The sequence below is a fragment of the Scyliorhinus torazame genome, chromosome 14, assembly GCF_047496885.1.
Source record: "Scyliorhinus torazame isolate Kashiwa2021f chromosome 14, sScyTor2.1, whole genome shotgun sequence".
In the NCBI taxonomy this organism is placed as follows: domain Eukaryota; kingdom Metazoa; phylum Chordata; class Chondrichthyes; order Carcharhiniformes; family Scyliorhinidae; genus Scyliorhinus; species Scyliorhinus torazame.
The window spans coordinates 52,149,613-52,172,595 of record NC_092720.1 but is presented as its reverse complement, the minus strand read 5'-3'; the positions used below and the strand labels follow the sequence as shown (position 1 = coordinate 52,172,595).

The 22,983-nt window shown below is 46.7% G+C and overlaps 1 protein-coding gene across 3 annotated transcripts in view; it reads left to right on the top strand.

Moving 5' to 3' along the window:
- rnpepl1 (arginyl aminopeptidase like 1) overlaps nt 1-22,983 on the top strand; it is a 107,521-nt gene that overhangs the window by 80,579 nt on the left and 3,959 nt on the right. For 2 of the 3 annotated variants that reach the window (XM_072474191.1, XM_072474193.1), the window contains exon 9: nt 11,237-11,461. The exons of the other annotated variant lie outside the window; for it this stretch is intronic. In XM_072474191.1, the coding sequence (XP_072330292.1) occupies nt 11,237-11,461 (225 nt within the window). The remainder of the gene's footprint in view (nt 1-11,236; nt 11,462-22,983) is intronic. 3 annotated transcript variants of the gene reach the window in all.

Below are 22,983 nucleotides of genomic sequence, written 5' to 3'. Positions count from 1 at the left end.
GATGGCAACTCACACTCTCTTTGATAAGGCTCCTGTCATGGGGATGCAGCGGTTGCCCCTAGTTCTTCTCTTCCCCCATTCCAGGAGGATGATGACAACTTGCTGTGGGGACAGTGGAAAGATCCTCACAGAGCTTCTGTGAATGTCTGATAGCAGCTCACCTGCGCTCAATGATGAGGGCTGTATCATGGTGATGCAGCATGGAACTTTTCACCTCTCCTGATCTACTGTCATCTTTTGTGAACTGCACCTTTGAGGTTCAGTGTCACCAGAGGCTGAGGCAGATGGGGAACAGTGAGTGAATATCATTGCGTGTGCCATTTAAGTGTGTTACCAGAATGTTTGACTCCATGAGGTAAGGGTGGGTTGGATGAATCCCAACCTACCCTACCATGAGATTTGATGGACCCTTCCGTGATGCATAATCAATGATCTGAAAAGTGGAGAGTCGCACTGATTAATCAGACCCACAACCCAGCAGGAATCACGGCAACTGTCCCGTCCGCCACTGTACTTGGTCTCCACAATGGAAAGCTCCACCCTTTTTTTTCTCCAATCTGGAGGCAAATTTATTCCAAATGACACTTTCACAACTATCTTAGGTGAGGTGCCCTGTTTATTGGGACATATCATTTGAAGAAACTCCAATGCACATACAAACCATTGTGCCTAGTCTGATTTGATCACTGCTTTGACAACTTGTGATATTAAGTTAGCAGTTATGCTTCTTGGCTGTCATGTCCAATTTTCTGATTGATTACATTGAATTTATGGGCATAAAACTGGCATTACTGACCTGGCAATTAGGTGATAATCCATTATTCAAATTTCTGCCCATTTTTAATTCCATTCAGTTTTGAGTAATTATAAGAAGCTTTGTAAGATAAATCAGATGCATGTAAGTTAAACCAAAATGCCATTACGCACAGATTTTTCACCAGCCCAGTGCAGTAATTATTACTTGGCCATATCAGCGGAGTGCCCAGGGTGACTTGACATGGAGTCGTATAAAGAAACAGAGTTGTTTTTTTTGTCCAAACTAGGATCTTTATTGAATCACGTGGTAAGATAGCGATCTGTTACAGAGCAAGTTATCGTGGACCTTCTTTGTACTCCTCTGGAACTACACCTAGCATGACTGTTCACCTGTATGTCTTTCAACCATCTCCTCCAACCATCTCCCGATGGCTGGTTGTGTCCCCCTTTATATTGGAGTCCCTGGTGACATGACCACGGCCTTGGAACTGCATGGTGTGTCTGCACCGCCACCTACTGGTTGGAGGTCACACACCATCCAGTGATGATATTGCTTGCAGGCATATCACCACATACATACATTTTGAAAAAAAATATGTTTATTCAAGATTTTCAACAATTTTCAACCAAACACTCCAGAAAGAAAGAAAAACAAAATTGTACATAGGAAACCAAACAAGGATACATTAACCCCATCTAACCAATAAACACAGAATTGGGGGAAACACCCCCTTTTAACAAAAACATAAACTAAACCCCCCCCCCCGGGTTGCTGCTGTTTCGACCTCCACCTAGCGTTCCGCGAGAAAGTCTAGGAACGGTTGCCACCACCTGGAGAACCCCTGCACAGACCCTCGCAAAGCAAACTTTATCCTCTCCAACTTAATGAACGCTGCCATGTCATTGATCCAAGCTTCCACGTTCGGGGGCTTTGCATCTCTCCACATTAGTAGGATCCTCCGCCGGGCTACCAGGGTCGCAAAGACCAGAACTCCGGCCTCTTTCGGCTCCTGCATTCCCAGCTCGTCCGATACCCCAAATAGTGCTATCCCCCAGCTCGGCTTGACCCGGGTGTTCACAACTTAGCCCTCGCAAAGCCCCTCCAGAACCCCTCCAGCGCCAGGCACGTCCAGAACATATGGGCGTGATTCGCTGGGCTCCCCGAACATCTCACACATCTGTCCTCCACCCCAAAAAACTTACTCGTCCTCGCCCCTGTCATATGCGCCCTATGTACCACTTTGAACTTTATTAGACTGAACCTGGCGCATGAGGAGGAGGAATTGTCCCTGCCGAGGGCATCAGCCCACAGACCCTCATCCAGCTCCTCCCCGAGCTCCTCCTCCCACTTGCCCTTCAACTCCTCCACTCCGCTTCCTGCAGCTCCTGATAAATCGTCGAGACCTTGCCTTCTGAGAGCTTGGGGCTGGTTTAGCACACTGGGCTAAATAGCTGGCTTTTAAAAAGCAGACCACGTCAGGATAGCAGCACGTTTCAATTCCCGTACCAGCCTCCCCGAACAGGCGCCGGAATGTGGCGACTAGGGGCTTTTCACAGTAACTTCATTGAAGCCTACTTGTGACAATAAGCGATTTTCATTTTTCATTTCATTTCTCCAACCCATACACACGAAATCATCCTGCCCTGAATCCTTCGTGCTGGAGTAGCGGAAATTACCTCACCTGCCGTCTCACAAACTTGCATATATCTAAAAGCGTTTCCGGGAGGCAACCCAAATTTCTCCTCCAGCGCCCCAAGGTTAGCAAAAGTCCCATCTATAAATAGGTCCCCCATCCTTTTGATTCCTGCCCGATGCCAACTTAGGAACCCCCCCATCCATCCTGCCCGGCGCGAACCTATGATTATCCCATATCAGGGACCAAATTGGGGCCCCCACCTCACCCCTATCACGCCTCCACTGCCCCCAGATCTTCAATGTCGCCGCCACCACCGGGCTCGTGGTGTACCTCGTCGGTGGTAGCGGCAACGATGCCATCATCAGCACCCCCAAGCTAGTATCCACCTAGCCTCTTCCACGCCGCCACCTCCCCCTCCATTACCCATTTACGGATCATCACCACATTAACTGCCCAATGATAGCCACACAGATTCGGCAGCGCCAGCCCGCCCCTGTCCCGACTGCGCTCCAGAAACACCCTCTTCACCCTCAGGGTCTTGCTCGCCCATACAAACCCCATAATACTCCCGCTTGAAAAAAGCCTTGGGGATTAGGGTGGGCAGGCACTGGAACACAAACAAGAACCTCGGGAGGACTGTCATCTTGACCGACTGCACCCTACCTGCCAGGGAAAGTGGCAACACATCCCATCTCCTAAAGTCCTCCTCCATCTGGTCCACCAACTGTGTCGAATTAAGCTTCTGCAGGGCCCCCCCAGCTCCTAGCTACCTGGATACCCAGGTATCGAAAGCTCCTCTCCGCCCTCTTCAACGGCAGCTCCTCTTTGGCCCCCCGCATGCACTACAAAGAGCGCACTCTTCCCCACATTGAGCTTGTAGCCCGAGAAGTACCTAAACTCCCTAAGGGTCCGCATGACCTCCGCCATCCCCTCCACTGGATCTGCAATATATAACAACAGGTCATCAGCATACAACGACACACGGTGTTCCTCCCCTCCACGGACCAACCCCCTCCAGTTCCTAGACTCCCTTAATGCCATGGCCAGCGGCTCAATTGCCAGCGTGAACAGCAAAGGGGACAGGGGTGGGCTGGCGTTGTCTCGTCCCCCGGTACAATCTGAAATATTCCGATCTCCGCCGGTTCGCAGACATGCTCGCCACCAGGGCCCTGTCTCACAACCTGACCCACCCTATGAACCCTTCCCCGAACCCAAACCTGCTAAGCACTTCCCATAAGTACTCCCACTCCACCTGATCAAAGCCTTCTCCGCGTCCATAGCCGCCACCACCTCCGCTTCCCCTCCCTCCAAGGGCATCATAATCACGTTCGGGAGCCTCCGCACATTCGCATTTAACTGCCTGCCCTTCACGAACCCCGTCTGGTCCTCATGTGTCACTCCCGGGATACAATCCTCAATCCTCGTAGTGAGGACCTTCGCCAGCAACTTGGCATCTACGTTAAGGAGAGAGATCGGCCTATACGAACCGCACTGCAGTGGGTCCTTATCCCCCTGTCGGGGGCAGAGTACCTTCCTCCCTTGCCTCATTGAAGGTTCTCACCAGCAACGGGCCCAACAGATATACACACTTCCTATAAAATTCAACCGGGAACCCATCCGGTCCCGGGGCCTTGCCCGCCTGCATGCTCCCCAATCCCTTAACCAGCTCCTCCAGCCCCATCGGGGCCCCCAGGCCAGCCACCTGCTCTTCCTCCACCCTGGGGAACCTCAGTTGATCTAAGAACCGCCGCATCCCCTCTCCCCCTCCGGGGGCTCTGACTTGTACAGGTCGCCATAGAAATCCCTAAATACCTCATTTATTTTAACTGCACTCCGCACCGTATTCCCCCCCCCCCCCCCCCCCCCCATCCCTGATTCCTCCAATCTCCCGCGCCGCCTCCCTCTTACGTAGATGATGCGACAGCATCCGACTCGCCTTCTCCCCATACTCATACACTGCCCCCTGCATTTTCCTCCACTGAGCCTCTGCCTTCCCGTGGTCAATCAATCAAATTCCGTTTGGTGGTTCCGTCGCTCCCTCAGCAGCCCCTCTTCGGGGGCCTCTGCATAGCTCCTGTGCACCCTTACTATCTCCCCCACCAACCTCTCCCTCTCCATCCTCTCTCTCATCTCCTAGTGAGCCCTAATTGAAATTAGCTCTCCCCTAACCACCGCCTTCAAAGAACAAAGAACAAAGAAATGTACAGCACAGGAACAGGCCCTTCGGCCCTCCAAGCCCGTGCCGACCATGCTGCCCGACTAAACTACAATGTTCTACACTTCCTGGGTCCGTATCCTTCTATTCCTATCCTATTCATATATTTGTCAAGATGCCCCTTAAATGTCCCTATCGTCCTTGCTTCCACTACCTCCTCCGGTAGCGAGTTCCAGGCACCCACTACCCTCTGCGTAAAAAACTTGCCTCGTACATCTACTCTAAACCTTGCCCCTCTCACCTTAAACCTATGCCCCCTAGTAATTGACCCCTCTACCCTGGGGAAAAGCCTCTGACTATCCACTCTGTCTATGCTCCTCATAATTTTGTATACCTCTGTCAGGTCTCCCCTCAACCTCCTTCGTTCCAGTGAAACAAACCAAGTTTATTCAATCGCTCCTCATAGCTAATGCCCTCCATACCAGGCAACATTCTGGTAAATCTCTTCTGCACCCTCTCTAAAGCCTCCACATCCTTCTGGTAGTGTGGCGACCAGAATTGAACACTATACTCCAAGTGTGGCCTAACTAAGGTTCTATACAGCTGCAACACGACTTGCGAATTCTTATACTCAATGTCCCGGCCAATGAAGGCAAGCATGCCGTATGCCTTCTTGACTACCTTCTCCACCTGTGTTGCCCCTTTCAATGACCTGTGGACCTGTACTCCTAGATCTCTTTGACTTTCAATACTCTTGCGGGTTCTACCATTCACTGTATATTCCCTACCTGCATTAGACCTTCCAAAATGCATTACCTCACATTTGTCCGGATTAAACTCCATCTGCCATCTCTACGCACAAGTCTCCAGACAATCTAAATCCTGCTGTATCCTCCGACAGTCCTCATCGCTATCCGCAATTCCATCAACCTTTGTGTCGTCTGCAAACTTACTAATCAGACCAGTTACATTTTCCTCCAAATCATTTATACGTACTACAAAGAGCAAAGGTCCCAGCACTGATCCCTGTGGAACACCACTGGTCACAGCCCTCCAATTAGAAAAGCATCCCTCCATTGCTACTCTCTGCCTTCTATGGCCTAGCCAGTTCTGTATCCACCTTGCCAGCTCACCCCTGATCCCGTGTGACTTCACCTTCAGAGCCTCCCAAACCACACCCACCTGCACCTCCCCATTATCGTTGGCCTCTATGTATCTCTGAATGCACCCCCGGACCCGCCCACAAACCTCCTCATCAGCCAACAGTCCCACATCCAGGCGCCACAGCGGGCGCTGGTCCCTCTCCTCCCCCAACCCCAACTCCACCCAGTGCGGGGCGTGGTCTGAAATCGCTATAGCCGAATATTCCGTTCCCTCCATTCTTGGGATCAGTGCCCTACTCATCACAAAGAAGTCTATCCATGAACCCCCCCCCCCCCCCATTATCAAGCTCCCCGCTTCCAGATTCGGGATCCAACTCAACATGCGCTTCATAAACCCTGCATCGTTCCAATTCGGGGCATACACATTCACCAGTACCACCCGGGTCCCCTGCAACCTACCACTCACCATCACGTAACGACCCCCATTATCCGCCACAATATTCAGCGCCTCGAACGACACCTGCTTCCCCACCAGTATTGCAACCCCTCTGTTCTTCGCATCCAGCCCTGAATGAAAGATCTGCCCTACCCATCCCTTTCTCAGCCTGATCTGATCTGCCACCTTCAAGTGCGTCTCCTGAACCATAACAACGTCTGCCTTCAGTCCCTTTAAGTGCGTGAACATCCGGCCCCACCTGAGCGGCCCATTTAGGCCCCTCACATTCCATGTTATCAGTCGGATCAGGGGGCTACTCGCCCCCCCCCCTCCCCTCCTCTGCCAACTAGCCATCCCCTTTCTTAGACCAGCCACGTGCCCACACTTCCCGCACACTCCAGTCCCCAGGCGGCGAACCTCCGCCCCGACTCTCCCTTTTACCTCCAGCTCCCCTTCGGTCAGTACAGCAGCAACCCAGTTCCCCCCACCCTCCCGCCCCCCCAGCTCGACCACCGTCTAGCCCCCTTGCTGCCCCCCATTGCACTCCCGTAAGTCAGCTGAATCCTGCTCACCCCGGCTGCTCCTGCCTTTGCCAACGGCCCCCCGTGTGGAATCCCCATCCCATCCCCCCCCCTTCAGGCCGATGTAAGCACCCCTCCAGCAGCGCACCCCCCTCCTCAGCGTGGGGAAAAGCCCGCGTTTTCCACCTGGGCCGGCCCCGCCCCCTATGGCGCAGCTCCTTTCTCCTACAACCTCACCTCAGTTCCCCACGACCCAGGGCCTCCTGCCCCCCTCCTCCCTTCGCAGACAGGGACCGGCCCCTGCAAAACAGTACCGATGCCCACAGACCCACAAAACCCATGTGTCACATCCACTCACCCCTTCCCACTCCCCAGCTTTCCCACACAGCAACGAAAAAAACAAACCCAACCCCACATCAAACCCTTAGCTCGAGTCCAACTTCTCGTTTTGTATAAAGGTCCACGCCTCATCCGGCATATCAAAATAATGGTGGCGATCTTGAAAAGTGACCCACAGTCGCGCTGGCTGCAACAGGGGCCGAACCTCACCCCCTTTGTGTGGAGCACCGCCTTGGCCCGGTTGAATCCAGCCGTCTTCTTAGCCAGCTCTGCACTCCAGTCTTGATAAATACGGATCTCTGTATTCTCCCACCTGCTGCTCCGTTCCTTCTTCACCCATCTCAGGACGCACTCCCTGTCCATGAAGCGGTGAAACCTCACCACTACAGCCCTTGGCGGCTCATTGGTTTTAGGCCTCCTTGCCAGGACTCTGTGAGCCCCATCCAGCTCCAAGGGCCGCGGGGAGGCTCCCGCGCCCATTAACACGTTCAGCATTGTGACTACATATGCCCCCACGTCGGACCCCTCCACCCCTTCAGGGAGACCCAGAATCCGGAGATTCTTCCTCCTCGACCTATTCTCCCCGTCCTCAAACTTTTCCTGCCACTTCTTGTGCAGCACCTCGTGCGCCTCCACTTTCACTGCCAGGCCCACAATCTCGTCCTCGTTTTCAGAGGCTTTCTGCTCCTCTCGAATCGCCGCCCCTTGGGCCTAAAGAAATAGAGTTTTTATAGCCCATGAAGAAGATTGCCAAATTGTCAGGCCATTTTTCTGTTTTAGTTTTCTTGTTGGCACTTAGTTTTTTCTCCGCATAGGTATTTTCTTGCTGTGAACTATTTGGAATAGTAGAGGTGGGCCAATAGAGGGTTCCCAGGTGGTCAAATTGCATCAGAGATGCTCTGTACTTCCCGACAAGTATTCAGCTCCCTCATAACAACTTAGTCCGAGATTAAACATTTTTGTCAAAAGAGCAGTGCCCAAAGGTACTGTAATTTATAAAGGATGCCATAATGCACCTCTATTGCAGGCTCCAACCAGGACTCTCTTCACAGGTATGGCACTGCCAGGAGCTGTCAAGGTCATAACCAACTTGAACTTTTTGCTTCAGAATCATTTCAGACCGTTACTGGAGACATCAGGAGAAGAAGTCGACCAGCTGTCCATAGTTATGTAAAGCAGGTGACTAATACATTGTTTGCTAAAAAGAGCAATTTCATCCCCTTGTCTGCGAACAACCAATAGCAGCATGAAGGCTGTGCAACTTTGTAGAATAATTCCCAAAGATCAAGAAGACTATAGATCGGATCCATGTATTTCCACATGCTTCATTGCTCTGTGCCATTTGTTAAGGGACGCTTGGTCAGCTCTGAACAGTGGCTAAGAGACTGGATCAGATACCATAACTTTTTTCAGTTTTAAAACGGAGCGGAAAGATCGATTTGTTCCAGGAGTGATAACATAAGAAATTACTTTAGAAACAAACTTTATTAAAAGAAAAGAAAAAACAATATTTAAATTTTTACTTCAGCTCTAACACTAACAGATTACATGCGGTTTCTTAACCTTAACACACTAGTCCCCATTGAACATCACTTTAAAAAACAATGACACTTTCATGCCACTTACGCAGACAGGCCAAGGCAATACTTGCATTTACAAAGAAATTTTTCTTCTGTTGGGGACATTTGTTCAGAATCCTTTTCCAAAGCCTACCTTGCATGGGATCAAAGGAGAGCTGGCAAGTTGGATACAGAACTAGCTTGGGCACAGAAGACCAAGTGTAGCAATAGAAGGGTGCATTTCTGAATGGAAGGTTGTGACTAGCGGCGTTCCACAGGGATCAGTTCCGGGACCTTTGTTGATCATGGTGTATATAAATGATTTGGAAGAAAATGTAGCTGGTCTAATTAGTAAGTTCGCAGACGAGACAAAAATTGGTGGAGTTGCGGATAGTGAAGAGGATTGTCAGAGGATACAGCAAGATATAAACTGGTTGGAGTCTTGGGCGAAGAAATGGCAGATGGAGTTTAATCCGGACAAGTGTGAGGTAATGCACTTTGGAAGGTCCAATGCATGTAGGAATTACACAGTAAATAGTAGAACTCGTGCAAGTTCTACTATTTAGGTTACGGACTCCATAAGTGCATACGGTTTTAGTTTACGTCATGGTCAGCATGGTAGCATTGTGGATAGCACAATTGCTTCACAGCTCCAGGGTCCCAGGTTCGATTCCGGCTTGGGTCTGTCTGTGCGGAGTCTGCACATCCTCCCAGTGTGTGCGTGGGTTTCATCCGGGTGCTCCGGTTTCCTCCCACAGTCCAAAGATGTGCAGGTTAGGTGGATTGGCCATGATAAATTGCCCTAAGTGTCCAAAATTGCCCTTAGTGTTGGGTGGGGTTACTGGGTTATGGGGATAGGGTGGAGGTGTTGACCTTGGGTAGGGTGCTCTTTCCAAGAGCTGGTGCAGACTCGATGGGCCAAATGGCCTCCTTCTGCCCTGTAAATTCTATGATTCTAAGTATTGGTGGGCAGAGAGATCTGGGCGTGCATGTCCACCGATCACTGAAAGTGGCAACACATGGTTATAAGGTGGTCAAGAAGGCATACGGCATACTGGCTTTCATCGGTCGGGGGCATTGAATATAAAAATTGGCAAGCCATGTTGCAGCTGTACAGGACCTTAGTCAGGCCTCATTTGAAATATTGTGTACAATTCTGGTCACCACACTACCAGAAGGATGTGGATGCTTTCGAGAGGATACAGAAGCAGTTTACTAGGATGTTGCCTGGTATGGAGGTCATTAGCTACGAGGAGAGGTTAGATAAACTCGGTCTGTTCTCATGATAACGGCCAGGTTCAGAGGTCTACAAGATTATGAGTGGCATGGACAGTGGATAGTCAGATGCCCTTTCCTACGGGACATAGGTTTAACATGCCTGGGGAAAAGTTTAGAACAGATGTGCGAGGCCAGTTTTTTTTTTTTTTTACACAGAGGGTGGTATATATATGGAACGCGCTGCCTGGGGTGGTGATGGGAGCAGGTACGATAGCGGCATTTAAGAGGCATCTAGTCAAATATATGAATAGGGTGGAATGGAAGGATACGGACTCCATAAGTGCATACGGTTTTAGTTTACGTCATGGTCAGCGCAGGCTTGGAGGGCCGAAGGGCCTGTTCGTGTGCTGTGTTGTTTTTTTGTTCGGTGGCAACTTTCATGACTCCCTGGTCGATTTCCATAGCCTTCTGCCTGTAGTTGATCACAACAGTTCTCTCTCTCCCTCTCTCACTCTCTCATCAAGCGGCACGGTGGCACAGTGGTTAGCACTGTTGCCTCACAGCGCCAGGGACCCGGGTTCGATTCCGACCTCTGGTGACTGTGTGGAATTTGTACATTCTCCCCTTGTCTGCGTGGGTTTCTCCCGGGTGCTCTGGTTTCCTCCCACAGTCCAAAGATGTGCAGGTTAGTTGGATTGGCCATGATAAATTACCCGTAGGTGGGGTTGCGGGGTAGGGTGGCAGATTGGGCCTAGGGTGCTCTTTCAGAGGGTTGGTGCAGACTCGATGGATCGAATGGCCTCCTTCTGCACTGTAGGAATTCTTTGATTCTGTTGTATGATCATTATCTTGGCTGTCTAATTTCCCACTACTGTTTCTACAAAAGAACAGAGCTATGTCATTCATATGCAACTAAACTTCTATTCCTGGACAAATAGGTCATCAAATTCTGTGATGGGATAATGGCTGGTCAAACAGGAATGACAATGGATCTTGAGTGGGTCACCCTGGCTGAATCGGGGCATCCTGTGTAGTCCTGTTCGAGGTTAGGTCTGAATGGGATGAGGTAACTCAGGATGTGGGCTTATCCCTCTGACTCTGCTGTTAACAGTCTTTTCCCTCAGCCTGTTTAACCCCTAAATTGCCTGCTACATCTTGAACCCCATTTCTGGACCCAAGTTCTCCCGATTCAACTATCTCCAAGAGAGCATGAGCCTGGTGTGTAGAAGTAGTTAAATATTGCAGTACAGTGCTTCAAGGTTTGGTAGGAGCTGGTCAGAAGAGACAAGTTTTCGACTAGCCTATTTTCTCTAATAGAGTGTTTCTGCCATTATTTAGAAAGTCAAATGCTCAATTTCATATACCTTGTTAAACACTGGTGAATCAGAACACATTACTGAGATAAACTATACTTTTCTCTTTACCATATTAGAAAATACTTTGCATATTTCATGTAAGAGATGTATTTATCAAATCCTGATTTCATCTGGAGTTTTTTTAATCTACTTTTAGGGCTAGAATTTGAGCGCTGGCTGAATGCATCTGGTCCTCCACTGTTGGAGCCAGATTTGTCTCAGGGATCTAGTTTGATTAAACCGGTGGAAGCTCTCTATCAGCTCTGGAGTTCAGAAATTCTTGATGGAAACCGTATTACAGACATTGATATTTCCAAATGGAAAACGTTCCAAATAGTCCACCTTTTAGACAAACTTCTAGACAGATCTCCACTGCCTCATGGTAGGATAACATACTTATTTAACTGTTTCCTTAGAGTTCACCATTATCGTAATAACTGTTCGTGCATTTGAATAAATTTTTTTTTTTTTTTGAAGTGTGCTCATTTTACTTTTAAAAAAGGCAGCACGGTGGCGTACTGCTGCCTCACAGCACCGAGGACCCGGTTTCGATCCCGGCCACAGGTCACTGTCCGTGTGGAGTTTGTACATTCTCCCATGTCTGTGTGAGTCTCACCCCCACAACCTAAAAAGATGTGCAGGGTATGTGAATTGGCCACGCTAAATTGTCCCTTAATTGGAAAACAAACAATTGGGTACTCTAGATTTATAAAAACAAAGAGGACCATACTTTGGTAATAACATTACTGATCACTCTTCTGTTGAAATATTAAAATTGGAAAGCGTGTCAAGTGAATTTTTATTTAGAGACATAATATTGTATTAAAAACTTTAAAGACTTGATCAGTATTGTACAAAGCTGTAAGGTCAACCCCACCTTCCGTGTGATGAATCTAAAAGGTCTATAGTGAACCTGATCTTTAACACACCATGGGGTTTGTATCGTGAAGAAATTTGTTCCAGGACAGGTTACTATGGCAAAGAGTCTAAATTAACAATGGAGGGATATTTTTCTCGATCCCATTCAAGACCATTCATTCTTTAGCAGAGAAAGCAAAATACTCTGAGCTACAGATTCCTATGTGACAGCTGTCAAGCCGGCTTTGTGGTAACTTATTGCAAGGTATGATGTGGACAAGGCATGTTGTTATCTTGTTTTTTTTCCATGTTTCTGAGATTTCTTTGCTTTTCCCCTTACTAACTCATTCATGGGCTCTAAGGCCAATTGAATACATCAGCCTGTAGCCATCTGGGATGGCCACTTCCAACTAGGTACAGAGAAACTCGCAAAGCCTGGCCGATAAAATGGACAAGCCAAGACTCAGGCAGGCTCAGAGCCTGAAATGCTTATTCGTAAGCAAGAAATCCAGACGGTATCAAAACTCCGTCCAATTAGCATTTTAATGGGGCCGATTAGCATTTGATGGCTCACCTTTCCCAAAACAAAGGACTGGTACTTAAGCAACCAGGACAGTCACAGACATTTTGGCGCCACTCCCTGTTCAAGGGAAACGCAAACAACGGGGTCAGTGACCGCTTGGGACACGCCCAGCCATCCAGATCACCACCCACTTATTGGCTAAGGAATCAAACCGAGTGATCAGGGATCACCCAATTAGTAAGGCCCAAATTGAAGGACCGCCCAAAAGAGCGCGAAAACCCCCCGAGTATAAGAAGAAGAGTTCGCCATAGGTTCGCCCTCTCTTGGCGCCCTACTGGCCTTGGTACCCCGGTCACGGTCATCTCCAATTGCAGCAACACCAGAAGCGAGTCCGTTCAACGCCCGCTACCAGACGGATGAGCCCAGCTGAGCAGCAGTTACTCCTTCGAACCCGAGAGATCCAGAATTGAACAGCAACCACTGTTTTCTGACTTAAGCCGGGTACCCGAAGTTAAGTACAGGTTGTCTTAGCTGATAGGTGTAGTTAACTAGTAGTGTTCATGTTGCATGACTAATTGTGTGTAAATAAAGTACCCTTGACCTTGAACTAACTAACTGGTGTTTGGCTCTTTGATCGATAGCTGGTTGAAACTTGTGGTGGTATTATTCGATACCTGGCGACTCTAAGCATTCGGACATAGATAGCGTAGAAAGAAAGGCAAACTCACTGATTGCCCTAATTGGAACAGAGCCACATAAAAGACAGTGTAAAAGAAAAAGGCAACAGTTATTGGCGACATTTGACGGGACTCGACCCAGAAGTGACCGTGTCACTCCGAGAGAACCCACAAAAGTATTTGAATTGGAATCCAAATTGGCAAAGTAAAAGAAACCACAAGTGAAACCAGTATCGATCAAACCTCCAGAATTCGGAAGTGTGTAATTTGCATGAGTACTAGCAAAGGGATATAAGGTAACCGCGATAGATTTTGTTGCGTGAAACTTTCGGGAGTTGCGTAAACCAGAAAATAGCTTGAGCCGTACCCATGCTTGCACCACCGCTTTATTCCCCCTTTTCCCAAATTTCCGGGAGTCAAAAGTATTTGTAGGGATGGCCATGAAGGCAATGGAACGCCTTATGCATCCACAAGAGCCCGAGGTCGCAGCGACCAATAGATCAGAACAGTATCCCTTATGGGAAGGAGAGATTAGGAAGTACCTAAAGGGGAAAGGATGGCCCCGATGGTCTGAGTTTTGCGCGAATGTGGACACGGGTCCTGGCAGCATAGGACAGATTGGTGGGACAGCCTGACCGAGATCATAAAAAGAGTTTGACTAAGGTTCGTAAGCCGATGGCAATTGTGTCCTGTCTGGCACAATTGCGAGGCACAGAGGAGGTCATGAGGACGCTCCGCAAGCAGCTAGAGGAGAAGAAGAAAACTAGAGAGGGAGATTTAAGTGAAAGCGAGAGATTAAATGTACAGCTCCAAGAGCAGTTAGCAGCGCAGGACAAGGCAATGGATGATGTCAAGAGGGCACATCAATCCTGTCTCGCCCACCTTAGCAGCTTCCAAATCCAATACGATAAGGCCTACCAGGACACACAGCGTGCTGTAATGTTAAGAGAAGAGACAGAGAATCAGGTACACCCGTTAACAAAACAATGCGATGATTTAAAAGCAGCCCTCCGAGCACTCCACAGTTCCACCACAGAACAGAGACAGAGTTCGGTGGACCATGCCAAATGCAGGCAGCAAATTGCAAGATTGCAATCCCTGTTATCAGTTCAAAATGGGTTTAGAGACACCTTTGGCCCACAGCTAGACCAGGAAGACGGCCCCGATTGGCAGGAACTCAGTGAAACGGCCCAACGGTACGTAAGCGAGACCGAGACTCAAAATAGAGCCACCCCCCCAGACTTCGAAAAGAAAAGCACCCGCCCCACCGACTGCACAGGCAGCACCCAACCCAATGAACCCCATTACCACGCAGCGCAGGGTTACCACGGAAGGCCAACCCGATTTTGTGTACACCACGCCATTAACGATCACCCAGTTACGAGATGCCCGCGAGAAGATAGATACTTTCCACCCCACATCGGAGCCACTTCACTTTTTCGAGTTAGTGAAACAACAAACGCTCATGAATGGTTTAGACGAGCCGGAACAGGTTAAGCTCATAGTTATGTGCTTAGACCCCTCAGTTAGTTCAGCCCTTCCCGACCCACAAAATGTAGGAGGAGGTAGCCTCCAAGAAATGAAAACGGCCATTTTAGACGCCGTAGGATATAACAGAGGAAATCCGGTAGACGGACTCAACCGGTGCAGGCAGAAAAAGGGAGAGCATCCAACAGCGTTTGCTGGACGTCTTTGGATCCATTTTACTGCTGTATTTGGTGAGTTAGCCCGCGCCCATTTATCAGCAGACAATACGGCCAAATGGACCCGTACGTTGGTATCCCATGCCACAGAGGCAGGACAGAAGGCTTGCGGCAGTTACGACCCCTCAGACCCAGCACACAATGAAGTGTGGGTTCTGAAACTATTGTCCAGAGCTTGGGAACAGTCTGTACAGAAAAAGACAGAGCATGAGAGAGTAGATGCCACAATGAATCCAGTAAGGACACACCAAGACCCCGCATGGGTAAATGAAGGCACAAGTAACGCACAGCACAGCACCCTAAAGCGCAGGAATACTACAATTGTGGACAGAAAGGACATTACGCACGAGAATGTCAAGCCCCCCCGAGACAACAAAGGAATCAGCCCACAAATGCTCCCCCGAGCCAGCAACGACACCAATAGCCCAACCCCCCACCCAGGGAACCATATCCAAGGAGCAATACACCAGAGAGCCTGCTCCACCTTACGTGCCCCAGGGGTAATGTACAACTGTGGGCAGTCAGGACACTTCACCCGAGATTGCAGGAGACCCCCACCACCAGCTAGACTAGCCCCCAGATATGAAAGAGAACACCATCCACAGCAGCTACAAGGTCCCAGCTGCCCCATGCAAACTGTGAGCGCTTACCCTCCACTTCTCATGGCAAGGACACCTCAGCAATGCCACTTCATTTTTGTTTCTCTCCTCCTTCCTCTCTTCTTCGGTCACACTACACTGATTCCATATGCTAGTTACATCCCAGGCCAAATGTGATTTACGGTGTCCTATACTCTGATGGAGCCTGCCCGCTTTTCTTTCTTTAATTTGTTATTTTTAAATGTTGAATGTTTGTTATTTGTGTCGATCTCACTAAAATTTTTGATACAGTTTATTCTTTCGGTCTCACACCAAATTTCTTGATGCACTCATAATTACTCTTCCGGCGCCACATGGCAGTTAGTGAAACAAGTTTGTCTGGAGCCCATATAGTTACAAATTCTTACCGCTCTTGGAAGGTCACTCAGGCAGTGGAGTAACGGCACTTCAGGCAGTGGAGTAACGGCACTTATCCCTGCCCTGCCTGAGGACCTCCTATACTTTGGTCAGCCAAGCTCGGGTAGTGGAGCACCTGTACTGATCACCGCCCTACCCGGGGATCCCACCCATTCTTGCCCTGCCACGGATCATACGCACCACCCCATTCGGATACTTGTTTTCAAAACTCTTTTGCTGTTCTTTTCTAGTCCTGTGGTTTAAAGAATGCATTTTGGCACAACATTTGCCCTTTCCGGCAACCCTTTGGTTGCTATCCCCCACATGCTATTTACATGTCAGAAACACTTGGTTGGAAAAACAAGTTTTACAGAGGACGGAGAAATTGTCCGCCCACTCAACCAATCGACCACAGGCTGCGGGAGTGCTCGCACTGTCACACAGAATTTTTTCCCGGATGTTTTGTCTCCGCAAATGGTTGTTTAAAAAAAAAAAATGAGGATGTCACATATGGTGATTATAATGGGAAATTGACGTTAAGGAGAAACAGACAGACATGCAAGATGTTAAACAACACTATTATGACAGATACTATGCTTGCTCCCCTAGGAAGATACGAAGATACTCGACGGCGAAGGAAAGCCCGAATAAGATGAAGACGACCCTGATGATCAGCATCATGATTGTCTCCCCCCCTCACCACACAGGCCCCGAACACGACTACCCAACACAACACACCCAGCCCGGACATTACATCTCACACACACCCAGCCACCGATACCCCTACATGGTGTGAGAACCTCGTCCAGTGGTATTCACTGTCCTACACAGTGGAAGCCTTACTAGTGATAGCCATATTGTACAGTGTCATTCAGACAATTAGATTGCGAAAATGGAGAAGGAGAGCCTCCCGTCCTCCAGTATACACATTTAGAGCCCCCTTCCTTGGACTCCAGAAAACCCCACACTCTTTCTGAACCCTTCTCCTTAATAAATTCCGCGGTTGTTGCTTTGTTAATAAAGTTACTTCTCTGTATGTGAATGTTAGTGATAAGAAGAAATGTGATGTTGCTATCGGATTTGTTTTGTATTGTTAGAAAAGTTCTTTGATTGTTAAATAGCAGCATGAGTGTAGTCTAGTTAGAGACAGTTTGAGGTTCCCCTTTTTACTGAATGTTAAATGGCCCCTTAGAAATTCTTAGATATGTGTTGTTTAGAGAAAATTAGGTAAATGTTTTTGGACCCATAGGACAGAGTAGAGTAGAACCTGTCCTTGGTTTAGGGTACCCGGCATTTCAGAGAATGAAGAAGACCCAGTTTTGTGATCCTTCACGCTTCGCGTTGAGGATCAAGAGCACGGAGTGTAGCCATCTGGGATGGCCACTTCCAACTAGGTACAGAAAAACTCGCAAAGCCTGAAATGGACAAGCCAAGACTCGGGCAGGCTCAGAGCCTGAAATGCATATTTGTAAGCAAGAAATCCAGACAGTATCAAAACTCCGTCCAATTAGCATTTTAATGGGGCCGATTAGCATTTGATGGCCCACCTTCCCAAAAACAAAGGACTGGTACTCAAGCAACCGGGACAGTCACAGACATTTCGGCCCCACACCCTGTTCAAGGGAAACGCAAACAAAGGGGTCAGTGACCGCTTGGGACACTCCCAGCCATCCAGATCCCCGCCCACTTATTGGCTAAGGAATCGAACCAAGTGATCAGGGATCACCAAATTAGTAATGCCCAAATTGAAGGACCGCCCAAAAGAGCGCGAAAACCCCCCGAGTATAAGAAGAAGAGTTCGCCATACGTTCGCTCTCTCTTGGCGCCCTCTTGGCCTTGGTACCCCGGTCACGGCCATCGCTAATCGTAGCAACACCAGAAGCGAGTCCAAGTTTAATGCCCGCTACCAGACGGATGAGCCCAGCTGAGCAGCAGTTACTCCTTCGAACCCGAGAGATCCAGAATTGAACAGCGGCCACTGTTTTCTGACCTAAACCGGGTGCCCGAAGTTAATTACAGGTTGTCTTAGCCGATAGGTGTAGTTAACTAGTAGTGTTTATGTTGCATGACTAATTGCGTGTAAATAAAGTACCCTTGACCTTGAACTAACTAACTGGTGTTTGGCTAGATCGATAGCCGGTTGAAACTTGTGGTGGTATCATTCGATACCTGGCGACTCTAAGCATTAAGGCATAGATAACGTAGAAAGAAAGGCAAACTCACTGATTGCCATAATTGGAACAGAGCCACAGAAAAGACAGAGTAAAAGAAAAAGGCAACAAGCCTATCTCTCCAACATCAAGACCTCTTATTTTCATCTCCTTCCCGACTCCAGCCTATTGTTATGGGCCAGGGTTTAGAAAACTCCAAAGTATATCATGGAGTTCACCTGACCCACAACCTTTAATAGATTTTGGTTATGGGGAGCACAAGGGCCCACTTTACAGGTGTGATGCAACAGCGATCTAAAGTATTTTTAAAACAAAACAATGTTCATTCTATGAATTCAGTTAACACTTTATAACACACAGTAAACATCTTATCAACTACAAACACTGATACTTTCCCAAATACAATATTCTATCGGTAACCCTTAGTGACTTTCCTAACAACATCCATAAGCTAAAACACTTTTTAACAAAGACAGTAGGTTTGAATTCTCTACAGGAACAGGTATTACTTTGAAATCATCAAATGAACTGAAGACATTCTTTAACTTGTAAAGCAATACCAGTATACATCTGCTTGCTTTGACTGCAGCTCTCCAACTCAAAGCGAAACGAAACAGAGCCACAAAGCAGCTTTTCAGCTCAAAACGAAAGTAAAAACAGAGCAGAGCCCAGCTCCACCCACACATTGACATCACTGCAGCTATTTGATAAACACCCATTTCTTAAAGGCACTCTCTCATGACACTGTCTACCACTGAAACTCCTATCAATACTTTAAAAAAAAAAAATTTAGAATACCCAATTCATTTTTTCCAAATAAGGGGCAATTTAGCGTGGCCAATCCACCTAGTCTGCACATTTTTGGGTTGTGGGGGCGAAACCCACGCAAACACGGAGAGAATGTGCAAACTCCACACGGACAGTGACCCAGAGCCGGGATCGAACCTGAGACCTCGGTGCCGTGAGGCAGCAGGGCTAACCCACTGCGCCACCGTGCTGTCCTTCTATCAATACTTTTGTCACCACCGACCTTAAATATTACAATATTCTTCTTACTGGGTGCCTTTTATCTATACTCCAAAAGATCTCAGTTGGCCAAAATGTCGATGCCCCTATCCTGTTCCCACTAAGCTATGTTTAACTATCCACTTGTTCGTGCAGACCTACACTCTTTATTGCCCGGTGCAGTGAATTGAATTAAAATTGTAAACCTCGTCTTCAAGTGTCTCCGTGACCTCCCTGAATGCTACTCTGCTACTTTGCCAGACGTAATTTCCCTCTTATACTCTTCAGTCTTTATGACTTTAGCCTCCCATGCATTCCATATTTCTTCACCCTACTATTAGTGATAGAGCTGCTTGCTACCTAAGGTGGCATTCTGAAATTCTCTCGACTAAACCCCTCCATATCCTTTCCCCAACTCAGAACTCAGCTTCGTATTGAAGCTTTCAAGCAGCCCTTCCAAATGTTTTCTCTGGTTTGGTGCTTCATTCCAGTTAATACTGCTCTGTAAACTGCTTGGGATATTTTCTGTAGTAAAGGCACTCAAGAAGTTCAAGTTGTTCTGGCGTCCACCTTACCCACTGGAGCCGATGAACTGAGATGTAATTTTTCAGCAATATATTTAAACTGCTGGATGCTGGTATGTGTAACATTAAGAGCTTTTGGTCAAGGTCTTTATTATGTGGTGTGACTAATGTTTTGTGCAGCAGTAAATATTGTTTAGTTCACGCCCTGGAAATGGATTTTTGAAGAGAGCGCACTTGGTAAAATAGTGAAGCAACCTCATAACAAGTGGGCTTTTATGATTAATTGGCCTGACAGTCAGTTGTGTTGTGTACTTTGGCACAGATCTTGATTATTTTACTGCAAAAACAATCTATCTTAGTAAGAATAATAAAGAAATTACTGGTTCTAGTTCATGCCAGTTCAGCAGATTCACTGTTGGGGGCAGGTGGTGTGGCAGTGTTGGTTGAAAACAGAAAGAGATGCCGGTTGTTCATGAGCATAATTTTGTTGTTCCCGTTTAGAGAGTGAGATTATATACATGTTCTCAAGAAGCTAAGTTAGCAATTGGAACGGAGAAAGTAATAATGAGACAACTCACCAAGTAAACTGTAAGATTATAGGCACAAACACTATGGATGCTGAAATCATATCAAAAGGTGTGCTTATTACTGTCAATAAAAGGTCAATTATACTGTCTTAAGACCTCTATTTAATTTAGTAGGATCAACTCCTATCTTTTGCCTGTTAGGTGAGTTTCTGTTGGAAGAATTAGGAGTAAAAGGTGATGGAGGCAGTAACCCTCTGTGCATTAAAACAGCTGGATGTGCACTTGAAGTACCTTAACTAACAGGTCTTTAAATCCAAAGCTGGAATATGGGAATAGGCTAGATAGCTCTATCTTGATTAGTACAGACACGATCGGCCAAATGGCCTCCTTCTGTGCTGTAAATTTTCTATGTGATCATAAGGCAAACTTGTTTTATTTTGGATAAATGTGTGTTTGAGCAAATGTTCCAATTAGAGAGTGATAATTAAAAGTTGTGCCAGGCAGAGATAATGTTTAGCTCATCAGAGATTCCGTGGTGCACAGTAGGCTTTCTTTGACAATAGAGGCAGCTTCCAGCCTCTTACAGCTGTTGGCTTTCCAGTGAAACATGAGTATGCAATATCTTTATGACCGTTAAATGTTTTTCCAGAATATTATATGCAAAGACATAATCTGGCCATTAAAAGTTATTATTTTTATTTATTCTCGAAGCCTAACATTCAATAATGCTAGAAACATAGTTTGGGTGTATTAACTACTCCCAAGAACACATGCGCATAAAATACAATCAAAGTGATCTTGTCACCTGCATGGGCTTTGTTCATTAAGCTTTCGAACTGTCTCTAGTTTATTGATTTGATTTACAGTTTTGTCATTGTGAAACTGTAACCGTTTCAGGGGTTGTACTAATTAAAAAACTTTAGATGGGAAAGGGATTATATAACTCTTATGAAGTATGTGAGTTGTCGCATAGTCGTTGTGAAAGGGGATATAAAATGGATGTTAGCAGAGCTCCCTTGAAAGTTAAAAAACTGGCCTTCCTAGCTCATGGAACTCCGAGCTGCAAAATGTTTTGAATTTCCCATTGAGCTTTCAAGGTTTTGTCATACCTGTTGCTGTTAATTGAATATTTAATTATTACTACTAGTTATTACTGGATGCTTAATTTTTATGAACATCAACTGTAAACATTTCAAAACAAATTATTTTGAGGGGTATGTTAAGTAGGAAAACCCATCCTCTAATAATTGTTGCTGACCATTGGCCCAATAAGTTTTGGACCTTTGCGTGAGGCTAACTTTCTCCATTTTGGAGGTGGTCTTAGCAAGTACACACTCTTCAATAGGTGGGCATCAACTGGCAAATTTCAGCTACTGTGAAATTACTCTGTTTAATTCTAAGTAAATAAATAATTTGCAATTTAAAGATGGCGTTAGATTACAGATGGTATTAAATATAGGCTTGTACTTGGTTAGTTTCTAAATAATCATTTATATTTTGGAGTCGTGCTGAGAAAGAATTCAAGGGGAAACCTTTCATGAGCATAGCACTTTGCTATGATTTCATTTTAGACAGGTTACAATACTTTCTGGGATAGAAACTGATTCAAGGTATAAAAATATTTAAACCAAGTTTCTCAAATAGCAAGGATGTTGGTTTGGAACAGAAAAACTGAAGACAAATTTCCAGAAAATCCTTAAAATAATTCCTATATGGCCTAAGCTTCACCATATCGTAAATTCCGTATAAGATGGGCTTTTCCAGATATTGTACTAACTGAACAGAATAAGATGGGAACAATCTCCATGTGCTTGTTCAGAAAGTTATTGGGTAATATAGTGGAACGTTGTGCAAAAAATAAAAGCTGTTGAATCTGGGACTGCACCACAGATGATCCAGAGATATGGAGCTATTACGATTATTGATGGACCACGGAACCAAAAGAATGACAGTTTATTTTGTTATTAACTTTCCATTATATTGAATGCAAAAGTGCTGTTCATTCATTTTCAGTTATTGAGCCTGCAGTTTGTTACTGATTGTATGTAATCCTTAAAAGTTGTCCGCCACAGTATAACCCTCACTTTGTTTTATTTGTTCATGGGATGTGGGCATTTTTGGTAAGGCCAGTATTTGTTGCTCACCCCTAATTGCCGATTAGAAAGTCACTGTGAACTGCCTTCTCGAACCACTGCGGTTCATCTGGCATAGGTACAACCATAGTGATGTAAGGAAAGGAGTTTCAGGATTTTGGCCAGCTACAGTGACGGAACAGTAATATGGTTCCAAGTCAGGTTGATGTGTGCATTGGAGGGGAACTTGCAGGTGGTGAGTACCCATGTGTCCGTTTCTCTTGTCTTTCCAGATGGTAGGGGTCATGGTTTCAGAAGGTGCAGTTGAAGAAGGCTTTGTGAAATGTTGTAGCATATCTTGTAAATGGTGCACATTGTGGCCACTGTGCATTGGTTCTGGAGGCAGTGCATGTTTAAGATTGTGAATGGGGTGCCAATCAAGTGGGCTATTTTATCCTGGATGGTGTCAAGTTTTCTGATTGCTGCTCAGAATAGTCTATCTCACTCGATTTGTGCCTTGTAGATACTGGACAGGCTCTGAAAGTCAGGGGCTGAGTCAGAATTCCCAGCCTTTGATCTGCTCCTGTAGTCACCATATTTATATGGGTGTTCCAGTTAAATTTCTGGTCAGTGGTAAGCCCCAAATTGTGGAGGATTCCGGGAATTTGGTAATCCCATTGAATGTCATGGAGAGATGGTTAGATTCTCTTTTTCAGAGATGGTTAGATTTTCTCATTTTGAAGATGGGCATTGCCTGGCACAAATGTTAATTGCTACTAATCAAGTCCAAACCTGAATGTTGTTTAGGTTTTGCACAATTCAGGTACGACTGCTACAGTATATGAGGAG